Genomic DNA, 27,197 nt, shown 5'->3' with positions numbered 1-27,197 from the left:
TATTGCTATTCCTATTACCAGCCTATTCAACCTCTCTTTTGTATCATGTGAGATCCCCAGAGATTGGAAAGCTGCCGCGATCATCCCCCTCTTCAAAGGGGGAGACACTTTAGATCCAAATTGTTATAGACCTATATCTATTCTGCCTATTTCTATGTCTTGCTAAAATATTCGAAAGCCAAATTAAGAAACAGATCACTGAACATTTTGAACTCCATCGTATTTTCTCTGCTATGCAATCTGGTTTTCGAGTTGGTCATGGATGCACTTCTGTTACGCTCAAGGTACTTAACGACATCATAACCTCTATCGATAGTAAACATTATTGTGCAGCCGTCTTCATCGATCTCGCCAAGGCTTGTGACTCTGTCAATCACCGCATTCTTATTGGCAGACTCGGTAGCCTTGGTTTCTCAAGTGACTGCCTCGCTTGGTTCTCCAACTATTTCTCAGAGAGAGTTAAGTGTGTAAAATCGAAGGGCATGCTGTCCAGTCCTCTGACAGTCTCCATGGGGGTGCCCTAGGGTTAAATTATTGGGCCAACCCTATTTTCTATATACATCAATGATATTGCCAGTGCTGCTGGTGATTTGTTAATCCATTTGTATGCAGACGACATCATTTTGTATACATCCGGCCCCTCTTTGGACTCTGTGTTAATTAACCTTCAAACTAGTTTTAATGCCATACAACATGCCTTTTGTGGTCTCCAACTGCTTTTAAATGCTAGTAAGACTAAATACATGCTTTAAAAAAAAAACTTGCTGGTACCTGACTTTTCCTAAAAGTGTCTGTATTTTCATTTGAAATGTTTTTCATATAAATTACACATAAGGCAAAAAAAATAAAAAAAATTGGCCATAGACGGTCATATTGACTGCACTGAATTTCGCGGTATTCTTTTGTTACATTTCCCGCAGTTGACCTTTGTCTCTCTCACTATCAACAGAAAGGTCAGTAGCGGTCCTGAGTGTTTGCATATATGCTAATTTCTACAAACAAAAAGTATATTAGATTAAATTTGTTGATCAGAAATAGGCTAATAATAAATGTTATCTATTTATGTAGATATTCTCTATTATAAACGAGTTATTAGACTATTTTCTCTGTTATTATATTAAAATAAAATGTTTTATAATTAAATAAGATACTTTTAGTCGTTATTATCTTGTTCTGAGTTATGTTGAATGGATATGGAAATGTTTTGAATATGTGAATATGCGGTAATTACGGTAGGCTACTAATTATATTATTATTTATAAATGTATAATTAAACTTGTTTAAATGTACAGTTTGGTGTTGTTTTGTTTTTAAAAGATATCCTAATACAATAAATGCATTAATCTCTCAATTGGGTATTTATCATTAAAGATATAGAGTTTGGAATCTAGCAGTCAAAATTACCGCTTGTGGCAGTTCTAGTAGTTATGGAATTCTGGCACTTCTAGTGTTAAGAACAGATGTTGGGATTGGGTCGAGGGTACTTGTAGTTGTATTCATTGCCATCACTAGTTTTGAAATATAATCAGTAGTGACTATGTTAAAACTGGAGAATGCTGTTTCAGCTAAATTAACTGGATAGGTAATAATATAATGGATAATTATAATAGTAACAAAAAAAAACTAAGAAATGTGTTACACTTCTGCACAGAAGAACACATTGATGGCTTAATTGGTGCAAGAATTCTGTTGATCGTCTTAAAAATCTTGTTGGGATTTGGAACACCATCATTAATGACAGACGAGTACTTTGTTCTTACTGTCTTAAGTGCTACAGCGTATTGACTCAAAAGTTCATCATACATTAGCTTATGGACAGTTAAATATGATTTATATATGAGCCCTGAGCTCAGTGGTATACCAAGCAGATGATTTAACAAATTAAACAACACGTTCTCTCCTACCCAGGTGAAAAGGAAATATATTTAAAGTGTGCTTATTTTGATATACTTAATGTATTTTAAGTGTATTGTATTAATTATGTATTAAATGTGTTATTTTGGAACAACTTCAAGTATACTAAATGTACTTTTATATGTATTTAAGTTCAATTTTAATGTAATAGTAATATATTTTAATATACTTAATTGTGTTAAAATGGAACTATTTTAAGTACATTTAGTGTAATTTAATAGCACTTCTTTAAATTGTATTTTTAATACATTTTAAATGTACTTTCGAAATACAACTTAAATATATTTTTAACATCATATTAATGTGTTCCCAGTATACTTTAAATATAATATCAGGTTATTAATAATGTATTAGTAGAACACTATAAGACCCACTATTAGTATATTAAAAATATATTTTTACAAAACCATTCAGTATGAAAAAAATATATTTTAATGTAATAAAAATACAGTTAAAAATTACAATTCAGTTAAACACAGTAAAAACAATAGTACAAAACACATTATTAATGTATTTAATACATTAAAATATATTTTTATATATGAAAAAAAGTTAAAAATTATAATTCAGTTAAACACAGTAAAAACAATAGTACAAAACACATTATTAATGTATTTAATGCATTAAAATATATTTTAATGTATTAAAAATACAGTTAAAAATTATAATTCAGTTAAACACAGTAAAAACAATAGTACAAAACACATTATTAATGTATTTAATACATTAAAATATATTTTAATGTATTAAAAAAAAGTTAAAAATTATAATTCAGTTAAACACAGTAAAAACAATAGTATAAAACACATACAAACGCTCTTTGAAAGATAGTAAACATTAATGCACTACATTAGTACAGCAACATATGAAAATGAAACAAAATACATTAACATAAAATTATATAATAAGTATTAAACAGAACAACAACAAAAAACGAACTTAAAAGAATAGTTCACTTTAAAATGAAAATTCTGTCATCATATACTCACCCTTAAGTTGTTTCAAACCTGTATGAATTTATTTCTTCTGCTGAACACAAAGGAAGATATTTAGAAGAATGTCAGTAACCAGACAGTTTCTGGGTACCATTGACTTCCATAGTAGGAAAAATTATACGATGGAAATCAATGGGACCCAGACTGGTTACTGACATTCTTCTAGATATATTCCTTTGTGTTCAGCAGAAGAAATAAATTCATACAGGTTTGAAACAACATGAGGGTGAGTAAATGATGACAATTTTAATTTTAAAGTGAACTATTCCTTCAAGTCAAACAAAGTTAAATACAATAGCTGCAAACAGTCCTTCATCCTTCAAGCGAATTGAAATGATTGGTCTTGGAGTTTGCCTCATTGTTGCATTTTCTTCTGATCAGTGCTCGCACCTCAGACACTGTCGTGGTCGGAAACGGTTTGATCACAGTATCTATGAAAAGGGAAAAAGATTATTATTTTTAATTTTTTTTAAATATTAAAGCAAAATTAACATCCGTTAAAAAAGTCACTGTTCCCTTTCGAAGGGAACTTGCACTGCGTATCTAGGCGCCCCTTTTATACTTCTGGGTTGCACTAATAGTGTCATAGGTTGTCGCCAAATTCGATTGCCGTGATTTCCCAAAGGCATTCCCCCAAAGCGCCATCATGCACTGTCTCATTCCCTGTTCTCAGGGAAGAGAGGTTACAGTCGTAACCTAGACATTTTTTTAAAATGGCATGTAATGCTTAGTTCATATATTTTAACAGAAGACATCCAATATAAAATGTTAATAAAATGCAATAAAGGAGTTAATAAAATATCGACATAAAATAGCACAAACATTACGTGTTGCTGAACAACAGTGAGGTCTACATGTATACATGACACTGTATCACAGCAAAAAAAAGAAAAAAAAAAGAAAATGTAACTGTTTAACTGAAAAAGTACCCAGCCAACAAGTATAATAATTATAATGTATAACAAATGCTAATCTTTATTTTTAGCATTATTATTTGTTTTAGTCTTTGACTTCGAGAGCAAAAAAAAGTGATGTACAGAAACATACTAGAGATGCACCGATTACAATTTTCTAGGCCGGTTTCGATTCTTCATTGAGTTTGACCTGCCGATACCGATTTTAGCCGATTCCGATTAAATTTTTTCCAACCCCTTTACAGCACACACACATATTTGAAGAGTTCAGATTCAAACGCTTTTAAGTGCCATCTGAAATTTTATTCTAAAATTATAATTTTTATCAAGCTCATATATTTAAGTTCAGTAATTTCACTTAAATGACAAATAATAGGTAATTTTCGTTGCCATTTAAGATACATTACTGAACTTAAATATTCAAGCTTTATAAAAATGATCATTCTAGAAGAAAATTTCAGATTGGCACTTAGAGGCTTAAATTGCATCTGAACTCTTCATTTATTAAATTTTTTTAATAAAACACCATAAACTTTTACCCAAACTGAATAATTAAAACAAGTTTAAATAGGTACATTTTCTACAAATATTTTTGTGTTAATTTTCTAGCCTATTCAGTTCTTGTTAAACACACTAGACATGCAAATTCTGTGCATTTTGGGCATTTTTTGTGTGAAATCATATTTATTTTGTCCATCAAAAGCGTGTTTTCACTTTAATTGAGCGTGAGCTCCTGCTTTAATTACGTAACGCTCCGGCTTGACGCTCACGCACTGCTCCTGCTCCGCATATTTTTTCCGGCGTGAATGTCAATCAATGAGAGCATCCACACCAAAAAAAAAAAAAAAAAAAAACACGTTGCTCACGCTTGCGGTGTGTGAAATGACCGTAATTCACGAGGTTTTCTACATCTGTGTTCCGTGTGCATGTGTGATTGCCGATGTTGCGCGATGTTAATCATACGGCGCCCGAGGTCATGGCCGATCACGCGAAAATGGAATCAATCGGATCATCTCTACTTACTCTCTTCTCTGCTTGTCTCTGCATTCAGATTTCTGTTTTTCTTCTATAGTAGCTAGTCTGAAAAACAACAAATAAAAACCGAGAGATTTATATTTATATACACAAACATATAAGGCAGGCAAATTATGAAGAATGATTTGTTTTGTTTTTAAGAATGACAGTACGCTGAGTACAATGTACTTGGTGAGTAATATAATCAAAACCCTTCACAGACTCAGCAGTTTCAGACGCTTATAAGCATCCCTTTTAACAATTTAATCTTTGTACTTATTTGTAATTAGAAATATATATTAGAAAGTTATCAAAAAGGCAATAAGGTTATCAATCTTGAACAAATATAAACACCAATCAACACACACTACCCTTATTGGCTGGTCAGCTCAAGACAAAGGTAACTATATTCATAACATGTTATTTTCAAACTTTTTAAAGATCATTTACATCATGACAACGAAGGCAAATTCTTCAGGAAATCAGAAATAAATACACAGCTTCAGCAAATAAAAATGATATTAATGTAATGATGTACATATTATAATAACTAATTATTTTTTTTGCAGATGCATTGGACAATGTTTTAGTTGTTTTAAGACTCCACGTAGATTTTAAACAGATTTATCAAAGACTTTAGACTTTGACAGTGCAGAAGTTGCTAGAATTCAGTGTCAGCATCATGTTACAGCGGTTAACGTCAGTATCCCACGTGCAAGTCATATTAGCAAATGCATAGCAGACCTTTCCACCTAGGAAAACAACTAAACAGTGAGCTATTTATTTATGCAAACAGCAACTAAAACTTACCAGTAACTTCTGAGGCAGTATCTTCATCTCTTCGAGTCTGCTTCGACTTTGACTTGAAAAGCTTGGCTCTGATGGTCAAATGTAGCTGATCTGAAAAAGACGTGATGTTACACTTTGTGGCAAAAATACGAAATGCTGTCATGATCACTCACCCTTAAGTAGTTCCAAACCATTTAAGACTTTCGTTAATCTTCGATAGAAAAACTGACATTCATATCCCTCCGATGAACGATTCACCAGATCTGTTCACGTTTCAAAAAGTGAATCGCAAAAAACATCACCCAATCCATATCAATCGCGTGGTTTCCTCCAAGTCCTCTAAAGAAACACGATCGCTATAAATATTTTAACAGTTTAAATTTAAACTTCTAAACCTAATCACATTCAAGGACCGCACGCACAGCAACTGAAGCTCTGAGTGAAATGCGAGCGGATTATCATAAGAACCAATCACAGCCGTTCAACGCCTCTGGAACCAATCAGGACTAGTCACGTGTGTTATGCGCATTGTTCAAATTTAAACAAGTACAACACCTTTTTGGAAATTAACATTTCTTTGGAAAATGTATCTATGATGCATTTCAAACAATATGTTGCTGAAATTATTGTGGGAATTTCAGTAGTACAAAATATAATGTAATAGACAACAGCATTAAGTAGCCTTTTACAACAAATAATAATTGTAAGCTTATTGAAATGCTAATAATAGTTGACAAATGTTTCTAATACATTATAATTTGGTATATTGTAAATGTAATTTTTTTTATATTAAAATGATAAATACATAAATAATTAAACTATATTGCAGTAGGCCTATACATTTTAAACACACTAAAATCTTAATCATTTTGCTATGTTCTTACACAAAGTACACATAAAATGTACTTTAAGAGCAACATAAGCATGTTTTCTTTAAATACACTAAAACTTCACTAAAAGTATGGTTGTGTTTAGCATATTTCTTAAAAGTGTAACTAAGCATATATTTATTACCAAATACTTCTAGTACACTTTTAAGAAATATATTTAAAGTGTGCTTGTAATTAGCATATTTATTAAAAGTATAATTAAGCATATATTTATTACCAAATACTTCTAGTACACTTTTTAAACTATATATTTAAAGTATGCTTGTAATTAGCATATTTATTAAAAGTATACTTAAATATATATTTATTACCAATGTACTACTAGTATACTGTTTAGAAATATATTTAAAGTATGCTTGTAATTAGCATATTTATTAAAAGTATACTTAAATATGTATTTATTACCAATGTACTACTAGTATACTGTTTAGAAATATATTTAAAGTATGCTTTTAATTAGCATATTTATTAAAAGTATACTTAAATATATATTTATTACCAATGTACTACTAGTACTGTTTAGAAATATATTTAAAGTATGCTTGTAATTAGCATATTTATTAAAAGTATAATTAAATATATATTTATTACTAATGTACTACTAGTATACTGTTTAGAAATATATTTAAAGTATGCTTTTAATTAGCATATTTATTAAAAGTATACTTAAATATATATTTATACCAATGTACTATTAGTATACTGTTTAGAAATATATTTAAAGTATGCTTTTAATTAGCATATTTATTAAAAGTATACTTAAATATATATTTATTACCAATGTACTATTAGTATACTGTTTAGAAATATATTTAAAGTATGCTTTTAATTAGCATATTTATTAAAAGTATACTTAAATATATATTTATTACCAATGTACTACTAGTATATTTTTTATAAATATATTAAAATGCAATTCAATGTATTTTTAATGCACTTTAAATAAGCATGTTGGAAATACAAATGTATTATAAACATACTATTTGAATTTCAAATATATTTTTAATACATTTAATACTACGTCTTTTTCACCTGGGTATGGGCTTGTCCAACATGTCCAAAGCAGATGACAAAATATAGTGATCAACAGTTTGAACTGTAGAGTGCTCTGAGATCATACATGAAAGACTGTCAAAACTAATGACCCTTTGTTGAGCATTTCTTAAAGATGGAACATTTAAATTAATAGAACATTTAAATTAAAAGTGTATATATATATGTATATATATTCAGATAGCTGTGTGTGAAAAATAGCTTTTAAATCATACTAAATGATATAGCATACCTATACAGTTAACTATTAGATGTAAGATACAATTAGTATTAATGAAAGTTAATTTTAAATGTTTTAAATTTTAATTATGTGCTTTGAGAAATTCAGAATCAGAATTTCTTTTAAATACTGTTTTTTGATTTTCTGTTTAGAGGTATGTTTAGGGTTGGGGGATAGAATATATACAGTTTGTACTGTATAACAATCCTTATGTCTATGTATGAAATGTCCCCATAAAACATCAAAACCCAACATGTGTGTGCTTGTAAATGACACTTGTTCAGTTGAGTCTTCAGGAACATAATAGCAGCAGAGGTTTTGTTTACTGTTATAATACAACAGGAGTCTTGTTTCAGTCATACACCCAACCCTTCATTCAGGCCTGGGCAATGACTAATATATTCATACAGATTTTGTTATGTGTGTTTGATTTAGAGATGGCAGTTTGGCATCTCTACATTTAAAACATCGATCCATTATTGTTATTAGTACAATTTAATACAGATTATAATAAATACATATGCAAAAATCCTAGGTTAATCAAAACAATAGTCAACTACTGAACACATTCTCATCCATTCTTACATTTCCTGTTCTTGTTTTTGTTGTTTTTAGGTTGTACGAAATGACTGATTAGATAAGAACATCCAGGTGGGTTTATGCAGGGTAGTGCTGGTCAACTAATTGACCAGAAATAATCAGCCTGTCAACAAGGTGTCGTCTCAAAAATAATTCATTTAAAAATTCTGAATCAAGGTAGGAGAATCGACTCCAGTAAATGACTTAACCGTGTTTAACACGATTGAGATGCCAAAAATAGCAGGTATTTTGTTTAAATCATTACACCAGTAATAGAATAGACCAGTGAGTGTTTTAGAGTAATATGCGTTAGTCATTTTCTAATTTGTTCAAAAAACAGTTGTTCAGTCATAACACCAAAAGTATTTGAACTAACTCAACATAAACGTCTCTGTGTGTGTGTTTGTTTTTGTAATGACACTTGTTCAGTTGAGTCTTCAGGAACATAATAGATTTATAATGAAAAAGCTATAACATAATGATTTTTCATGGCTTGTATCTTTGAAAAAAGAGGAAATGGAGGTGACGACAATGTTTACTCATTTATGCCTCACTGAGGCCAATGAGGCTTTTACAAGATATTGTGTGCTTAAAAATAGACTTTATTTCCATAGGTAATATCAGCACAACTGGTCAATGTTTCTATTACTGTAATCATAATATTATAAATTACTTAATATTGCACTGTTTATTATAAGAGCTCACTTGGAATTCTTCGACTTCATAGTTTAGGAAGAACGTGCAGGATTCAAAATTCCAACATCTTGAAGTAACAGCTTTGACAGTTGTTTGGTGTAGATAATTCTATATATTTTTTAGTTTGTTTGTCAGGGTTTCTAAAGGAGTCCTTTAAAGAACAACAACTCTTTGAATGCGGATACATGAGCGTGTTTTAGAACTGGACATTGTTTTGTTTTCTTGATGCTGGAATGTTGTGCATGTCACCATGACTGATGTAAACCGTCATAGTGCCTAAACCACTCTTGGGGTTTTATTTAGAACTTAGTTCCTTTTTTTTTTTTACAGACACTTTGACATGAAAACTTTTCCTCTGAAACACTAGTGAAATACTAAAGTATGTCCTTTGCAGAGAATTGTCATTAAAGTGACATAAGCAGATTTTGCACCACCACACCTCATACCTCCGCAAAGGCAGATTATCATCAGCAAAGGATGTACATGCTGTGTTTGCATGTGACGTAATTTCCCATAAACTTTAGAATCCCTCTTTCATTTCCTTTTTTCCTGTTGGACTTTGTACCTGTTCACAGTCTGTTTCATTTGCTTTAGATAGGAAGAACTAGCTTGACACAGACAAATCACACAAAAACAAACTTGTATATGTATATGCTGTATATGTGCACAAGAACAAAATGAGTATATGTTTTCGTATATCAATTGCGGTTTGCTAAATAAATAAAATCTTTGTATTGCTATAGTCTTTGTATACTGTAATTCCCCAATCCCATAATGAAAATGAACTATTTGTAATGTCAGGCATCTTTAAGTAATGTTTATATTGCAGTGCTTCTTTTTATTCAAGGGGAAATCCACATGACATGCTCTGCGTATGTGTGCGTATGTCCGTCTGTGTCTGTTGTCGGGAAAACCTCTTCTTGTTATTCAGGTTTTCTCATGCACATGTGGGTGTGAAAGGGGAGGAGATTTCACTTAACCTCCCTTACAATCTCACTTCTTCTCATTTCTCATTCACTTCTGTTGTGTTTATGCCAGCATTGGAGTTGTTTTCATTGGAGTTATTTTTTTTATTTTTTAAGCCTTCATTTTAAAACCTAGTTTTTATGTGTTTGGCAAAGTGTTAGACTTCAGGATTTCAGCATGGCTGAGAGTGTCCTGAACACTCCTGACTTGAAGGATCTAGAAGAAGAACAACTGTGGGATCTTATCGACGATAACCGCCATGCCATCTCTCTCGGCATCCGTCCCTGTGTTCTCATCCCTTACCTGCGCCAGGCACGTGTCCTCTCAAACCTGGATGAGGATGAGATTTTTACCAATGCCCGTTTCACCAACCGCTGCATGAGGACCGGTAAGACACTCTGACTTATCAGGGGGGAGATGCTTGAAATACTGCATACCTGAGCATGACAAAAGTTAATGAAGTACAGAAGAAAAAACAACAACAACATGCTTTCTAATATTTACCTAAAATATTTAATGGAAAGGGTTTTCTTCCAGGATTTAAGTTGATGATTTGTTTATGATTAGAGTGATAAATGTAAAATTAAGAGTTATTGGAAGGTTCAAGGTTGGGGGGTTTATCTTTCTGAAATTTGATAGCTTATGGAAATATGGGCTAGATACAGATAGACATGTCAGCAGAGGTTAAGCTGATAAACAAAACAAAAAAACTTTCATTTTTGAAAAGACGAGAGTGAAAAAATCTCACCTTAGTTCAGTAGATGCCTTCATTTTTTAAGACTTTTAAGACAATAATTTTGATGAGTTCAAGTAATGTTATGTAAAAACATAAGTTGCTATGACTTACTTATCATATTTTTTTTCCAGTGTAGGTCACCATTAATTAAATTTCATTATTTTCATTATTTATTCACTCTTATGTTGATCCAAAACTGCTGTATGCTATCATTTTTATTCAGTGAAATATGAAAGTAGACATAACAAAAGTAGAATTGCTTGCCATACAATGTTCAAAGTGACCAAAAGGCTGCCAAGCTCCAAAAAGGACAAAACGCCTAAAAACAACTACAATTAGCCTAGAATTAAATGCTTTGTGTGAGTAATATAAAGTCTAGCCTACTTGCATGTCGATTTCAAAAGCAGTGCATAGTGTCAGGTTATGTGAGAAACAATGTGGCGTACATTTTGTAACCCGGATATAAATAGCATATAGTTTTGGAATGACATGAGCGTGAGTAAATCATTTCCATTTTTTGTGTGAACTCTTCATTTAAGGAATACTTGAAAGTTGATTGACAGTATTGAAAATAAAACATTTGAATGTATCTTGCAGTATTTGTGATATGTTGTCTGAAATGTTAATCTTTTTCTACAGGTCATATGCTTGACATGTTACATATACAGGGTCGTAATGGAGCAATGGCTCTGCTCGAAAGTCTGATGATTCATTACCCAACTCTCTACACTAAGATCACTGGCCGTGAGCCCAGCATTGAGCCTTCAGGCTTCAGTGGTCAGTCAGTTCACTTTTTAATCTTAGTTTCTGATGATGCATTACTCAGACTTGTAGTTAAAGCTGGTAGCTGTAAAATTTGTGGATTTGAACCCCAGGCCTCGATCTAGACTTCTAAACTGACAATGTAATACCATTGACAAATGTGCACAACTGAATATTTTATCATGTGTGTGTTTGAGGGATGTTTTTTATCAATAAGTAAAACCTTGTTTTTCTGCTTGCCAGGCCTGATCAATTACACTGAGCTGACAGAGTACCTAGTTAGTGCGGTGAGCAGTATGCAGACAGAGCTACAAGTGGCACGGCAAGAGGCTGTGCGGCTGCGAGCTCGATGCTGTGAGCTGGAGGGGAAACTTAAACAGGTTCAACAAAATAATGAAGAGTTCAGCCAGATGCAACAAGAGCATGGACAACTACGCAGTCACCTAGATGGTGTGGACTTAACACAGCTTTACATCAATGTGGCTAATGTTTCATTAACAATCATTAACAGACATATATTGTCATTTATGTACATTCAAATAAGTTGTATAGCATTAACTAAAGTTAAATATAAGATGTAATAATTGTTCATGAAATTAATGAAAGTGAATTCTAAGTGTTTTACATTTTAATGATGTGCTTTGAGAAATTCAGAATGTTTTCGCACATTTAGACTGTTTCTTTGCCTGTGTCAAGATTATTTAAGGTCTGCTTGTCTTTTGTGTAGGTTTAAACAGGAACCTGCTGAAACTGAAGGATGAGAAATGTGATCTCTATGTCAGATATACTTCAGTTCTTGAGGAGAAGTCTGCAACCATCATACGCAACAGAGACCTGCAAATGGAGGTAAGGAACCAGATTTTATGTCTTTGTTTGTATGCTTTTACTTGGACTTTATTTTCATTTCACTAAGTTACAAAAAACAGATTGTCTCATTGATGTGCCTGATAGAGAGCAAAATTCTGTAAAGAGGTTAAAGAGAAGCAAATGTTAAGGTTAGGCATTTTTTTATTTTTATTGTGTAATCTTTGTAGCAATAAAACCAAGTGTAAAATAAATCTGTGGAATGTATTGCATAGCAATTGCAAGCATACTATCATATTAATAGTTTAGTTGAGTTTTGTTTGGTTCAAATTTATTAAAATGGTTGGTAACACTTTATAATAACTGCACGCTATTAATCATTAGTTAAGCATTAGTAAACAGTTAAAGATACAATATGTCATTTTTTTGCTGCTAGGGGTCGCTAACCTCTTACAATAACAAAGACGTAGTTTGATGACGCAAAATTTCCTGCGGAATTATGGAACTTGTCGTCAAGCCGATGGATCTAATAATATTTATGGATGATTGAATACATTAATGTTTTTATCATGACTGTGGTATGAAGCAGGGCGCGATTGCTAATCAGAGACAGATATCAGTGACACGAGTCCCGCGGATCTTATTTAATTCTACCGAATACCCGCAAGTGCTGAATTACTACTCACAAAGGTCAGTTTATTTGACAAATTAAACTTGTGAGGTAATGCAGCGCTGTTTCACTTGGTCTACACTATCACACTAAACTGCATTTGAGTGTGTTGAAAGTTATAATGTTATTCTATGTGTTAGTTTGTTGGCTATATGAGACTATCAGTAAGCTAGATCAACATTAGACTAACATACAGATCATATTCTAACATTTCATCATGTTGAACTAAATAACATTGACTAGTTTTATGTACATTTGCTCACCTGTCTAATAAAGTACATGTAAGAGTGGCGTCACTGTCAAGTTTGTCACGGGCGTGAATCTCTCCGCGTCTCGAAAACACCACTCTGATATTGATCCTCATTTTAGTTTTCCTTTTTTCCCAAAGTCTGCTTAACATGGTCCATAATGTTTGAACGAAACAACAACAGCGTGAGCGTGCAGCTAGACGTTACACACTACGCAGTTGTCCACGTCTGTCGCCATGGTTACTAGGGCAGTACTTGAGCGGAAACCAGGGATAACGCGGATATTATGTCAATATTTCCAGGTGACAAGTTTTTCGGGACGGCAATTATTTAAAATGGGAATTTCTCTGAAATTAAAAATCTTTGGGAACTTTTGGGATATTGTAAGTACACAACTGCAGGATATCACACTTTGCAAGTGATTGATGGATATTTTATTACAACAATCATATATAATCTAGCTTTAATTCATAATTTATAAAGTATTAATAGACATTAATAAGCAGTTTATAAATACAGCTATAAATGCGTTATTCTTGATTTACAAGCATATCTATAATTGTTTAATAATTGTATTTTCATACTTTATTACTGATCAATTTATAATTTCTAAACGAAGTATTGCATTATTTACAAACCAGTTATTTAGGAGTTGTCAGTGGTTCATAAGATCACTTAGAAAGTGTAAGTAAATGATTAACAATCAATTTAAATGTACATTCAATAATTCACCATTATTCAAAGTAGTAAGACAGACAATCTCCATTAATAGGCACAGTTTTAGGTAATAATGGCCCGCAGCTGATTAGCAGAAGTATTTCATTAAGACACTAATAACGTGAGTAAGCCAGTTAGCTGGAAACTTACACAATATAAAACACAAAACTACATATTTTGAACACCCGGAATAAAAGTATATACATCAATAATTATTCATTAAAGGTTGTGATTCTGAGGAGCAAGCTGGTCCAAATAAACTGACCCATCTTTCCAGAGCATGTTAATGTGTTATATAGTGACGCGTGACCGTAACGCATCGGGAATCGGGATAGAGACGACTTGCTTAGGAGGTTCAGAGTTGATTCTTCCTTTTGGGAGACAATTAACTTTATTTATCGTGCACTTTCGACTTTACAACTTTGCAGAACATTAACATTCACAAACAGCCAGATTACACACTGCATGAAAGGAAATATTTGAACAACCATAATAGGGGCACTTTAACGAAACACCTTTACCCTACTTGGCAGTGAGCCTTTGAGAGTAAAGAAATAAAAAACTACGGTACGCACGCACGCACGCACGCACGCACGCACGCACACACACACACACACACACACACACACACTGACACACACACTGACACACACACTGACACACACACACACACACACACACACACACACACACACACACACACACACACACACACACACACACACACACACACACACACACACACACACACACACACACACACACACACACACACAGACAGACACAGAGTATTGTTTTACAATAACATCAGGGCATACTGAAATCTCTTCTCCTCCACTCTTCTCCAGATTTACCAGCTGCAGTGCGAGTTCAGGAAGGCACAGAAAGAGACAGACTTCCAGAGGCAGCGTTCCTTAAAGAATCCCAGTGACACACCAAAGCTCAAAGATGAACTCAACGATGTATGCACAAAGTTACTGGAGACTGAGATATTCTCCCCGGTGAATAAGAGACTAATTTATTATAGTAATATAACAAGTCAACCAATTTTGGAACTCAATCTAATCTGACTGACCTTCACAGTAAATCCGTCTCTTTCTCTTTCAATCAGGTACAGCAGGATATCCTTGAGAATGATTTAAAGGAGACGGAGACCAGACGTTCAGAACTTGCTGAGGATGTCACTAGACTAAGTGAGGAGAATGAACGACTCCAGCAAGAAAAAGAGGAGGTAAAACTGGTCTCTCAAATGTTGTACTTTGTATAAAATTTGTGTTGTAGCCTACTTTTGTCTTATTTAAGAGGAGGAATTCATATTTGTATCGTTTTCTCTCTCTCTCTCTCTCTCTCTCTCTCTCTCTCTCTCTCTCTCTCTCTCTCTCTCTCTCTCTCTCTCTCTCTCACTCACTCACTCACTCACTCACTCACGCACCTTGCTCCCCTCTCACCTTTTTTTTTTAGCTCTTAGAAGAGAAGGACTATTTAGCCCTGGAGGTGGAGAAGTTGACTGTGGACTGTGAGATGTACAAGCACAGGAGCACACTGTTCCAGAGTCAACTAGAAGAGGTGCAGGCAGAGAGAGATAAGGTCAGTATCATCTGTGCTCATAATTGACAAATATCATACACAATCATTAAGTCTTTATAATAAGTGTTTAGATTCAACAATGAGATTAGATTACACGGAAGCGATCTACTGTAACAGTACAGTAAACTGTCAGTTTAGTGTTATTGTTTCAAACAAATGAACACAGTATACTGGACCAACATCGTTAGCCTACAGTATGTAAGTGAAATAACATTTTTAGATCTAGAAACCTACATGCATTATATGCAGTAAATGCATATACGTACGTTTGGGTCAGAAAGTCTGGGATTCACAATTTTAATCTTGAAATAAAAAATATCATGTTCATAAATCAAATAAGAGAATTTGTGACACTGATCTTGTGAACTCCTTTCTTCAAAAGGTCTGATGTTTTTGCTTTTATTGAATCACACAAGATCCTTTTAGGGTCATTCTGAAGTCATGCTGGAAAACAAATCATTAGCTTTTGCACAGACTACTGAATTTTTTTTTTTTCATTTTTTTTTCAGGCATATTTGTCCCGTGATGAGGTCCAGGTTCAGATCGCACGGAGTCTTGCAGAGAAGGACATGCTTAGAGGCCAACTAGTGGAGCTACAGGAGAAGGTTTTCACCATGAAAGCCTGTAGCAGGGAAAGAGAAAGAAGAGAAAAATCCAGGGTAAAATTTACAATTTTCTATTTTAAATTCAATACCCAACATACCACAATGACTTTGCAAATTCAGAGTAATTTTCAATATTGTGCAGTCAATTACATCTGTAACCTAACACAACCACACAGGCCTTTATTTTTAATGTTATGTCTCTTGAATGAGTAGGACAGGAAGATCAGTTGCGAGAGCAGCGAGGACCCTCCTTCCAGCCCCGCACCCAGAAGACGTCTGTGTCGCTTAAAAGCAATCCTTCCTGAGTCTTTCAGCTCATATGAGGTACATTTATACTGTTAATGTTCTACTTATATAAGCCTAGTGTGACTTAAGCTGCAACCAATTTGCGTACATATGCACCATTCTGTGCAGTGTTGTAGTATAAATAGTGTGAGTAGTGTGTTCATACTGAAAATTCCAAATAGAAAAGTACAGCTTAAATACTCTGGTGATGCACTTAATTAACTGAAAAAATTGACTGGCTATCAGACTCCTATGTTGAATGACAAAATAACCATCAAATTCATACACTACACGGATGAGTACATAGTGTATAAGTTGGTGAAATTGACGGTTAAGAAAGGGGTTTGAGTTACTAAAAATCAACATCTAACTTTAATTAAATGAAATGGGGAGTGTGTACATAAGGATTTTAACTGTGACAGGATGATTGATAGGCCAGTTTAGTTTTCGGTGACAGAATGCATGTAACTATGCGACAGTGCACAATATTATGGCGTGGTATGACCCAAAACTTTCCTATACTCTTCTTCTTTTTTTTTTTTTTTTTTTTTTGAGAATGAAATAATCATTGGATATGTCAAAGTTTGCAAGGTTAGTGATGTAGTGATTTTTCTTCAGGCATATTTGTCCAATTCAAAAGTTATTCGTAACATGCAGTTTCAGCACTTTTTGTGTGATACATATGCATTACTGGAATGCAGTTTGACAGTGTTAGTGCAAACAAGAGTGCAAAGCACACACATTAAAGAACAATAACTATTATGATAACCATAGATATAATGCTTTAAAAATGGTCCTAATTTAATTTAATAGTGGAGTCCACACTTGATCAAGCTATTTTTTTCTTCATTGTCAATTGGTGTGGATGCTAATATGGTTATTATATTTATCGTTCTTGGAGTGAATTGGCCTTTACACTTATATTTAATTTGTGTCAACTGTACATGCAGTGTTAGTTACAATAACTTTGTTTGCATTTGCACTTGAGCTCGAAGGGAGGAAAAAGAATTGTTCTGCTGATGGCATTAGGTAAATATAGAGCTTTTGTTTTTGTATAGATTTTGTATATGTTTTGTGTGTATGTGTTTACAGTTCAATGATGAAGTAATCAACAGTATCACTTCCAATCAAGTGGAGCCCCCCTGTTCTGAATCTCTCCGCAAACGAGAGTTACAATTTCCAGATGTGACACACTCCAGAAGTGACATGGAAGACATTTACAGGTAAGCTGCTCATCTGGTCCTGATGACCAGTGTAAAAGTGAACTGTAAAACTGTGAAAATAACAGTTTGGTATTTAATTTTTCAGCTTGGCTACATTAAGTATAGAGTTATTACTTTTAATTGACATTTTAAAATGGTTGCCCATTGAGAATTATTACATTATTGTAATAATTTAACTTGATAATTGTATAATCTAATTTACCTACATGAGAAGGACCACTTTTAAACCCATTATCATACGTTCATTAGTTCAGTTTATTTGTAAAGCACGGACAATCATAAAATTACATAAATGAGTATACACAGACCAGAATCCAAACCCAAAACCATTGCTTTAAAGTGTTTAAATCATCTGGATTCGTTCAGATTTACTGAATAGAAAGTGCTGTTTGCATGTCACTGCATGTGGAATTTGCATCAAGCCCAGTAGACACTTTCAAACAGTGGCTGATGTAGGGTGATTTATGTAGACAGTGTTATAACCTGTTAATATGGTCACCAAAATGAATAGGTAATGCATGCACCCTGTTTTTGTGTCCAGTGGGAAACAGGACTAAGGGCACTTTTCTTTCTTTTTATTGTTTGTACGTCTTCCACAGTATTATTAAACCATCAATTAGTGTTTCCTGTTTCCTTGTCTCTGTGATCTTAACGTGCCCATGACTCAGAAACACTATAATAAAACTAACTCATAAGTCAACAATGTTTCCGTATGTACATTCACCTTGTGGTGGAGATAAAGTTGTTGTTTAGTAGGCTTATCTAAAAATAACTTCTGACCTCAGAGAGAGGAAGTTTGCATGCTGATTCTCCAGAGAACTGGTATACAAAATAAAAAAACCCTCTTTTTTCCATTTTCAGCAGTCAGGAGCTGACAGATGACTCTTTTGATTATGTTGTCATTCCTAAAGGTACTGTTACTTCCCCCTTTGTGGTTACCCAAATTCACAAATGTTTATGCTTTCACTCAGTTACATACAGTGAGCCAAAATACACTTAAAAATGTATTTGCATTACATCCCTAAATATCAAAAAAAGTGCCATTTATTTTTGAAGAACAAGCACACTTTTCAGGCAAAACGTGTTAGGAATAAGATAATAATATTCAAAATTAAGACAAAAGCATTGTACAATTTCTGGTTGCAGTTCACAATTCATGTGATGAACAACTCCTCTGATAAGGTGTAGAAATGTACTATTAAATCAAAATATACTAAAAAAAAAAATCTTCATGTTGCTGTATAATAACTACTGTATGATATTTTTTTCCATTCATTTACTGTCTCAAAGAATTCGGTAATTTCTACTCTTCAGTTTTTAAACTTGATTTTCTCAATCAGTAATTAAATCGAATATGTTCTCAGCTTCATGATGACATCACATAGCCTACTTTGAAGTGGCAATGGCACAACACAATCAGAATTGAGTCATTTTATTTGGCATATTGGTACGTAGTGGAAGTATGTCATGAACCTCAGTACAGGTATTCCATTTAATTACTGATTTAAGAAAAATCAAGTTTACATTGTCAAGTTTAAAGTGTGTACATTTTCAGAGAAAAGAGAGGAAATATTCTGAGCATTACCGTGTATATCATATTCAAAATACAGGATTAAAAGCTTTATTTGAAATCGTTTTACATCACACACCACTTCATACATCCACTAAAGATAATATTGGGACCAGTAAGGTGCAAAAATGGCTCAGCAAAGTGTAGTTATTTCTAAGAACAGCTTTAGTATCATTTGTTTGCAGATTCCATTTGCTTTGATATTTTGCCAGGTAATGCAATTACATTCAGACATTTGTAGCTTAAATGTCAAACAGTGTCCAAATATTTTTTTTCGGGACACTCTCCAACTATAATGTATTACAGTACAACCCTTGTTGATCTCCATTTTGATAGGAAATAATTTGAACGAGTCAAAATCACCCACATCACTTCACAAGAGAAGCCCTGACAGGTAAAATAAAAACTAAAGTTAAAACATAATAATCACATTTATTTATTTACAATTGTCACGCTGATCATTTTTTTATTATTTTGTATAAATCTAGCGTTTCAAGAGCATCAGCTCCACCCTTCCTAATGCGCTCCAGACCTCAGGCCCTGCGCATCACTGGTCGCGTACTAACCGTGGTTTTCCAAGGAGAAATGCTATTGAACCAACTACAGGTCATTGGGGGTAATAAGACCGGTGTGTTCGTGCATCATGTGACCGAAGGATCATCTGCTCATACCAGTGGCATCAGCTCTGGAACTCAGATACTTCAGGTGAGAACATCTTGCACTGGAATCTCTTAAAATATGTCACTGCCATTGTTTTGTCTCATGATGCACACACGTGTAATGTTAATAAAGTGTTTAGGCACGTTTATAAAAGCTACTTAAATTGCCTAATTGAGCTAAAGCCTAATCCTTAACAGACCAGGCTTAATTGTGGTGGGGAGTGGGAACCCGTCTAACTTGATATTGAAGTAATTTACTCTGAAAAACAAAGTGGAAGGTTTGCAAGGTGTGCAGGCGTGTCAACAAACTACTTGTCTGTCCTTAAAAATGCTTCCGCGTAGCCACGTGAACCAGAATTATCCCGACAATGTTTTATCTGTACAGAGGTAAAGGGAAGGGAGGGAGGCCTTCACAGGGGAGAGACTAGTTGACAATTCAGGACTGCGTTGTCGTCGTGTCCAGGCGCAGGTCCTTAACCCTTGTGCATTGTTCAAATTTTCATCCTTTCGTTATGTTCGTGGCTGAAAACAGCCACTACTTTAAACTGCTGTAAAAATTGATCAGATAAATATTCTTTTGCAATTGTTTTTGCATAAATCTATTAATCAACCTCAGTCCTGTTCAAAACTACTAAATGTTTTTTAAAAATGCAAGATTTTAACTCTTTAATTGCCAAATTCATAAATTATGTCACTGATTTGGGGGGGAAAAAAACACAAAATAAAATACTTCTTTTTTTTTTGCACAGGCCTATCTAAAGGGTTAATGGTGCCACCTGGTTATCAACAGTAAAAATTACAAATTTTACCTCTTCCCAACAGCGAAAACCACCAACAATCAAAAATGCATGATTATATGGTGTCATGGCTTTGCAATCAAAAAATGTGGTTATAATGGAAGTCAATGGGGCAAAAACAGCCACGAACAGTAAATGAGGGAGAAAAAGTTAAAATCTGATGCTGCACAAAAACTAACAATGCATCAAAACCAATGTTGTTTCTAATCTTTGACATGTCCAAGACTGTGATAAAAGGTAAAAAAAAATCCAATCCACAATCACATTTTATATTGAAAATAAGTAATTTTGTGTGTCCCCCCCCCCCCAAATCAGTGACATAATTTATGAATTTGGCAATTAAAGAGTTAAAATCTTGCATTTTTTTTTTAAACATTTAGTAGTTTTGAACAGGACTGAGGTTGATTAATAGATTTATGCAAAAAAAAATTGCAAAAAAATATTTATCTGATCAATTTTTACAGCAGTTTAAAGCCACTACGGCTGTTTTCAGTAGTGAATTTGCCCAGAGTGTACTGTTATGTTTTAGAACATTTTCAAAGCATTTTCCTAAAATATGTGTCAAAATAAGATTTGTCACCAAAAATCATTCCATTTGCTGAAACACAGAAAAAGTTATGGCCAAATTAAGACTCAAAAATACCCCATAGTGGCTGAAAACATCCCCAACAGCACATAAGGGTTAATCAGATCTGGATACGGCCTGGATCCGGCAGACTGCGGTAAACCTCGGGATAAATAGAGAGACTAATATTAGCGTAGGCGCCATCCTTCTTATGATGTAACAAGTACAACAGGATTTATGGGAAGTGTTCCCGGTTCCAGCTGACCTAATCTAGTATGCAGCCTAACATTGAATTATAGAAGTCTATAATGTGTTATGTGTATGTTATGTGTGGTTATGTGTTTATATATATCCCTGGAGAGATATTCAGTTTTTTTTAGCTGCAGTTAAATTGAGTGGGAACTAATCAAAGCCAAAATTGTGTATTTATAGCTGAAGTATGAGCAGGAGCAGAGAACTGTACAAATGGTTCTGGAAGACACCACTATGGAGGAGGCCCTGTGGGCCCTGGGGCAGGTCCGGGGATCATGCCACATTACACTGAGACCCAGCCAAGATGGTAAGAGCAAAGAATCACAATCGTGCAATCATACATGCTGGTGAATGTGATTTCACCAAATACATGTTCCTGAATCAACATCTTTGTTGATCCTGGAACAACATTTCAATCAACCAATCAGATTTGAGGGACAAGTTTATGTCAAGTTTAGGCTTACAACCAGGGTTAGGTTCTTCTACATCAGTGTTATTCTTCTAGCATTTCCCTCTGATTTTAGGAATAAGTTATGGGTAGGGTTAGGTTTAGGGGTAGAGATAGGGGTAGGACAATTTTTTCAGAATGTAATGTTGCTCCAGGATCAACAAAATATGTTGATACAGGAGCACGTTGATACAGGAGCACCAAAATCATGGTGACAGAATACACGCTATTAAATTATTTATTTTAAAGCAATCACTTATGTGCTATAGTCATGTCACCTTTATTTATATAGCGCTTTTTACAATACAGATTGTATCAAAGCAGCTTCACAATGATAACATGAAAATAATACAACAAAGTTTGTTTAAGAAAATTTCATCATCGTCCACCTTAAGGCCGTGTGTCCACCAAAGACACACGGTTTTTAGCCAACTGAAAACACTAGGCGCTCTGCTGAAAACGCTGAGGTATGTGCGCTTGAGAGTGTTTTGGCAGCGCAGATTTTTTTCAGTTGAGACGCTTCGTTGCTATGATACAGAATATCCGTTGGTCAGTGTGGTATTAGTCCCGCCCCTCCTCCACTGTGATTGGTCGGTTGGTCGGTTGACAGTGATGAGTGCGGCGTTTTACCCAAAGTTGAACATTCTTCAACTCATGGCGACCTGTAAAAAGCGGCGAACGCTCAGCGCTTCAGTGTGAAAAAGACGTTCAGCGCCTCGTTACATTCATGGCGTTTTAAAAACGCGGCGCTTCCATTGAAAACAATTGAAAAATAACACGCCATCCGCGTGAAAAAACGCTTTGGTCTCTCCAGTGCTCCTTCCATGAGGAAACTGTATGCCCTGAAGTGGAGAGTTTTCACTTCATGGTTCGTCAATCGCCAGCTGGACCCAGTTAACTTCCAGATTGGTACAGTGCTGGAGTTCCTGCTGGAGCAGTTCTCCGCAGGGTTACCCCTGTCCAATTTATAGGTGTATGTGGTGGCCATAGTTGCTTACCAAATTCCTTTGGGTGGTATGTCTTTAGGGAGAGACCCATTTTGTAAGTCGTTTGTTTCGTGGTGCTTTGAGGCTGAGGCCTGCAGTTCGCACACGGGACTTGGCCGTGGTATTGGAAGGCCTATCCCTGACACCCTTCGAGTCTATTGAGGAGGTTCCAGCAAAGTTTCTGATGCTAAAAGCTTTATTTATCTTTGCTATTAAGTCTCTCAAAAGAATAGGATACTTACAAGCCCTGTCGGTTTCCCCTTTGTGTTTTTAATATGCACAAGGCAGGGTGAAAGCCTTTCTATACCCTACACCAGGTTATGTACATAAGGTCCCCACTAATCTGGCAAGATCTATTGTTCTACAGGCCTTTTGTCCTCCCCTTTTGAACTTTGGACCAGGAGAAAATAAATCTGCTTTGCCCAGTTAGGGCACTAGATGCATCTATGCATATAGCTGCTCTGTGACACAAATCTGATCAGCTGTTTGTGTTGGGTAATGTTGAAATTCTGCATAACACCAGCCCTGCCCATATCCCAGATGGATGGAGAATACTAGAGATAGTTATCAAATGTAGGGAGCAAGTACTTGCCAGAAAGACCTGCAACTCTTTTAAAGGGGTGGTAAAATATGATTTCACTTTTCTAACTTTAGTTAGTGTGAAATGTTGCTGTTTGAGCATAAACAACCTCTGCAAAATTACAACGCTCAAAGTTCAAAGCAAAGGAAGATATTTGCTTTTAAAGAAAAAGACTACAACAAATGGCTGGTAGGGACTACACGACATTCCTCCGAGGTTAGTGACATCAGCAAGTCTAAAATGTACATAAAACCCGCCCCCGGGAACACGCAGTCCATGTTGAGAAGAGGAATTGTATGAGTACATTTGTGAGTCAGCTCAAACTTTAGCATCCATCTTTTCACATGCAATAGAAAGTCACTCTGTGTGCATCTCACTACAGTTCCTATACGAGCGATTTATAGATTACCATGACAGAATATCCTAATTGAAGATAGTTAACTCCACATTAGCTACATAAATTCATCAACTAACCATTCAGAGACGTCCTGTTGCATTCTACATGTTGTCACTTCTACTTGAGTCTCTCCATCTTTATCTGACTCCGTTTTAACATTAAAGACAGAACAGTTTCTGTCATTTTAGTGTGTCTGCATGAGGTAATCCCAGCTGCTAACACACATGAGCTCTTGAAACCCCGCCCTCTGCAGCAGCTCATTTGCATTTAAAGGGCCAGGCACAAAACGGTGCGTTTTTGCAAACCCTCAAAACGTTTTTAACATGCTATATAAAAATATCTGTGGGGTATTTTGTGCTAAAACTTCACACACACACTCAGGGGATATCAGAGATTTATTTTACATGTTGTAAAAATGGCATTTTACCACGTCTTCATTGTTGTTTCACATTGAAGGTGCAAAGGTTCTTACTTTTTTATTTGTTAATTTTTTTACATCAGAAAAAAATACCATTTTAAAGGGGTCATGATCTGCATTTTAAATAATTGTATCATTTTTTTCCTGGGGTGCACTCATAGTGTAAAGGGGGTCGCACACCGGACGAGAAGCGCAGCGTCGCGTCTAGGACAACTCGAGGTATCGCACACCGGACGCACACTTTCTCGGTTTATGGCCAGCAGCAATATTGATATGTTTGAGGACATTATGGAATTAAGATAATGTCTGCAATATGTTATGACTGTACTGTACAATTAAATACAATCGTTGCCAATCGTTTCCTGCAGTCTGAACACTTTACCTCAGAGCGTCCGTTAACTGAATGAATTGAGAATATCACCTGAAAATCCGATAACATCAGCAATTTTCATTCAAGCAGCTGATTTCTGTGAATGAATGTAAAACTAAATGTATATTGCAGCACAGAGTGAAGTCTGTATATACATTAATGACGATTTGAGACAAATAAATGTAAATTTTATATAAAACTAAATGACGCTCTGTGGCGTGGCAGGATTTTCAACACGGTCCTGAGCCGTTGCTGGGCGCCGCGGACAAACGCTGAATGGCGCCGCCGGTGTGTGTACACTCATAGAGAATAATGTGTTCGAATTTTTAAAAACGTGGCGCTGCGCGACGCGCCGCTGCACTTCTCGTCCTGTGTGCGACCCCCTTTAGTGTCATTTTTACAGTACATCAAAAAATGGTCATAATTAAAAAATAAAAGGCATTTTTCCTACCCTGATTTTAGCCCTATGATTTGAATGCTCTGTTTGAAGGGGTGTGATTTCAGTGTAAATGCCCTCTGCTACGATTGGCTAATATATTTGCAAATGAAATATCTAAATATTACACGTGGAACCCTCTTTTAAACTTTTACCATGTTTTGACTATTACAGCTCTCAAGGTTAACTAATCGTGAAGTGTTGATAGTATATTTAGATCTATAGTATTATATTTAGATCGTAGCATGAAAGGTTGCAGTAATGAGCATTGTAGCCCATGTATCACAGACATGTTGAGCGCATGAATGTGGTGATCTACTCTCGCGGATGCTTTAATCATAACTAACAGTGCAAACACAATGCAAATAAGAGATTTGTGGTTGATTATAAGGGGAGTTTTGGTGAGAGTTCAGAACTCAGTTATTAAGAAACTAGCGCTGTTTGTTTGACAACTCCAGCGATTGTAAAGGTTCTATTGATTGCTTTATGTATTTAATTTTAATAACAGAGAAACAATGTGAAGTTGACCGTTTAGTTACTGGTTTGATTGGCTGACACATTGACAAAGAACATCTAACTGTAGCTACATGAATCATTACATATCAGAAATCACTGGTCACAGATCAGGCATTAGAATTAACACCGTTACTTACGCGTTGTGGCGTTACTGTTGAGTGAGTCCATAACGTAAAAGTCTGCAAAGCCTGTGCCAAAATTGCAACTGATTTACCATAGAATCCCCAGTGAAATGTACCGAATACAAATGTATATGCTCAACTGAGACTTTTACATTGTTGAAAATAAATAACTACATTCCTAGCATTAGGATCATTTGGAAGTTGCGATGAAGTACTGTAGGTGTTGATTTTCTCTTGCAGAGGCGACATCATAAATAGACACAAATAGATTCTATAATGAGTCGGTCTCTGGTCTTGGTTACAATAAAAAGCTGTTTTTGGACTAAAAAGTACATTTTCAGTTCTGAAACTTACAGGATATTCTCATTGTATGATGACCTCTTATATTTCAAATGCTCAAGGGAAATTTTATTGATTTGGGATGGCTTATTTAATGTACCTTGTTAATAGTCAAGATTGCTTGTTAAGGTCAGAGATGTACTAAACCAAAATAAAGATCTGCTGATTTTCTCCTAGCCTACGAGAACCTTCTACAGCAGCTAAAAAATGGAGAAGTGATGTCGGGTGATTCCTTCTACGTCCGTGTTAATATGACGTTGTCGGGCGATGTAGCAGGAACTCTGCCGGTCAAGTGTAACAACATTGTCCATGTTACAAACACTCACCATTCCAATGACGGCTTCTGGTGGGCCAGTCATGTGCACCCTTCTCACCTGGAAGACCTTCAGAGTGGGGCTCTACCCAACAACTACAGGTAGTAAAATAAATGTTATTATTAGCAAAACGTTTGCATTTTTTTTGTCTTTTTTACATTGTAAAATGTACCCAGTCAATGTACAATTTTGCTGCGTATAGGTCCTGGGATTCAGAAGAAAAGCACTATTTTTTAAATGATCGTTGTGTGTAAAAATGTGGACCCATTAGACCTGTAGTTTCATCATCTATAGATCTTATGTAGCCCCACCCCTTTTCAGCGCTGCGCTCGTTGTCTTTTGTCTTCTGGTCTGTAGTTTCACAACGATCTCGCATATTTATGAATGAACGGCTCGTTTTAAAATCTTCCAGTCTACTGACATTTGTTAAGACATCTGCTTTAAACATTACAATCCTCATGATAACTTTACATTAAGTAAATCCACTTCAAAAGCTAATTACTCCTTGAAAGCAATGCCATAGAAATATACAGAGCGACCGCAAAAACTGAAGTTCAAAGACAATATTCTAAAGATAGCGGCGCCCTCGTTTCTCTGGCACATAAGGTCTAACCTTTTGTTTGTGGTCAGTTCATTTTTTGTGTGCTTAATTAACACTTTCATTCAGCAAGTACACACTAAATTTATCAAAAGTGACAGTAAAGACATTTACAATGTTAAAATGATTTCTATTTCAAATAAATTGTTTTTTTACTCAAATA

At 34.8% G+C, this 27,197-nt stretch overlaps 1 protein-coding gene and 1 long non-coding RNA gene across 4 annotated transcripts in view; one reads left to right on the top strand and one right to left on the bottom strand.

The window, feature by feature from the left end:
• Window positions 1-3,089: 3,089 nt before the first annotated feature.
• Window positions 3,090-6,136, bottom strand: LOC307006885. 2 transcript variants are annotated; one of them, XR_013799541.1, is made up of 4 exons: window positions 5,800-6,136; window positions 5,648-5,737; window positions 4,847-4,903; window positions 3,090-3,340 (listed from the first exon to the last, which is right to left on the bottom strand). It is a non-coding gene; the product is annotated as an uncharacterized lncRNA (long non-coding RNA). The 2 variants fall into 2 exon arrangements; XR_013799542.1 differs by having other exon boundaries at window positions 5,648-6,125.
• Window positions 6,137-10,059: 3,923 nt separating this feature from the next.
• Window positions 10,060-27,197, top strand: part of card14 (caspase recruitment domain family, member 14) — a 30,535-nt gene continuing 13,397 nt past the window's right edge. The window contains exons 1-15 of one of the 2 annotated variants that reach the window (XM_079629048.1): window positions 10,060-10,418; window positions 11,406-11,543; window positions 11,772-11,978; window positions 12,256-12,374; window positions 14,816-14,968; window positions 15,079-15,198; window positions 15,429-15,554; window positions 16,064-16,213; window positions 16,373-16,483; window positions 17,537-17,667; window positions 18,529-18,578; window positions 19,574-19,631; window positions 19,726-19,942; window positions 21,691-21,817; window positions 26,300-26,537. In XM_079629048.1, the coding sequence (XP_079485174.1) occupies window positions 10,208-10,418; window positions 11,406-11,543; window positions 11,772-11,978; window positions 12,256-12,374; window positions 14,816-14,968; window positions 15,079-15,198; window positions 15,429-15,554; window positions 16,064-16,213; window positions 16,373-16,483; window positions 17,537-17,667; window positions 18,529-18,578; window positions 19,574-19,631; window positions 19,726-19,942; window positions 21,691-21,817; window positions 26,300-26,537 (2,156 nt within the window). In that variant the 5' untranslated portion in view covers window positions 10,060-10,207. The remainder of the gene's footprint in view (window positions 10,419-11,405; window positions 11,544-11,771; window positions 11,979-12,255; window positions 12,375-14,815; window positions 14,969-15,078; window positions 15,199-15,428; window positions 15,555-16,063; window positions 16,214-16,372; window positions 16,484-17,536; window positions 17,668-18,528; window positions 18,579-19,573; window positions 19,632-19,725; window positions 19,943-21,690; window positions 21,818-26,299; window positions 26,538-27,197) is intronic. The other variant, XM_079629049.1, reaches the window with a different exon arrangement.

This window comes from Phoxinus phoxinus (assembly GCF_949152265.1).
Source record: "Phoxinus phoxinus genome assembly, chromosome: 11".
NCBI lineage: Eukaryota > Metazoa > Chordata > Actinopteri > Cypriniformes > Leuciscidae > Phoxinus > Phoxinus phoxinus.
The sequence above is the reverse complement of the archived record's forward strand: the minus strand, read 5'-3'. Positions and strand labels throughout refer to the sequence as shown.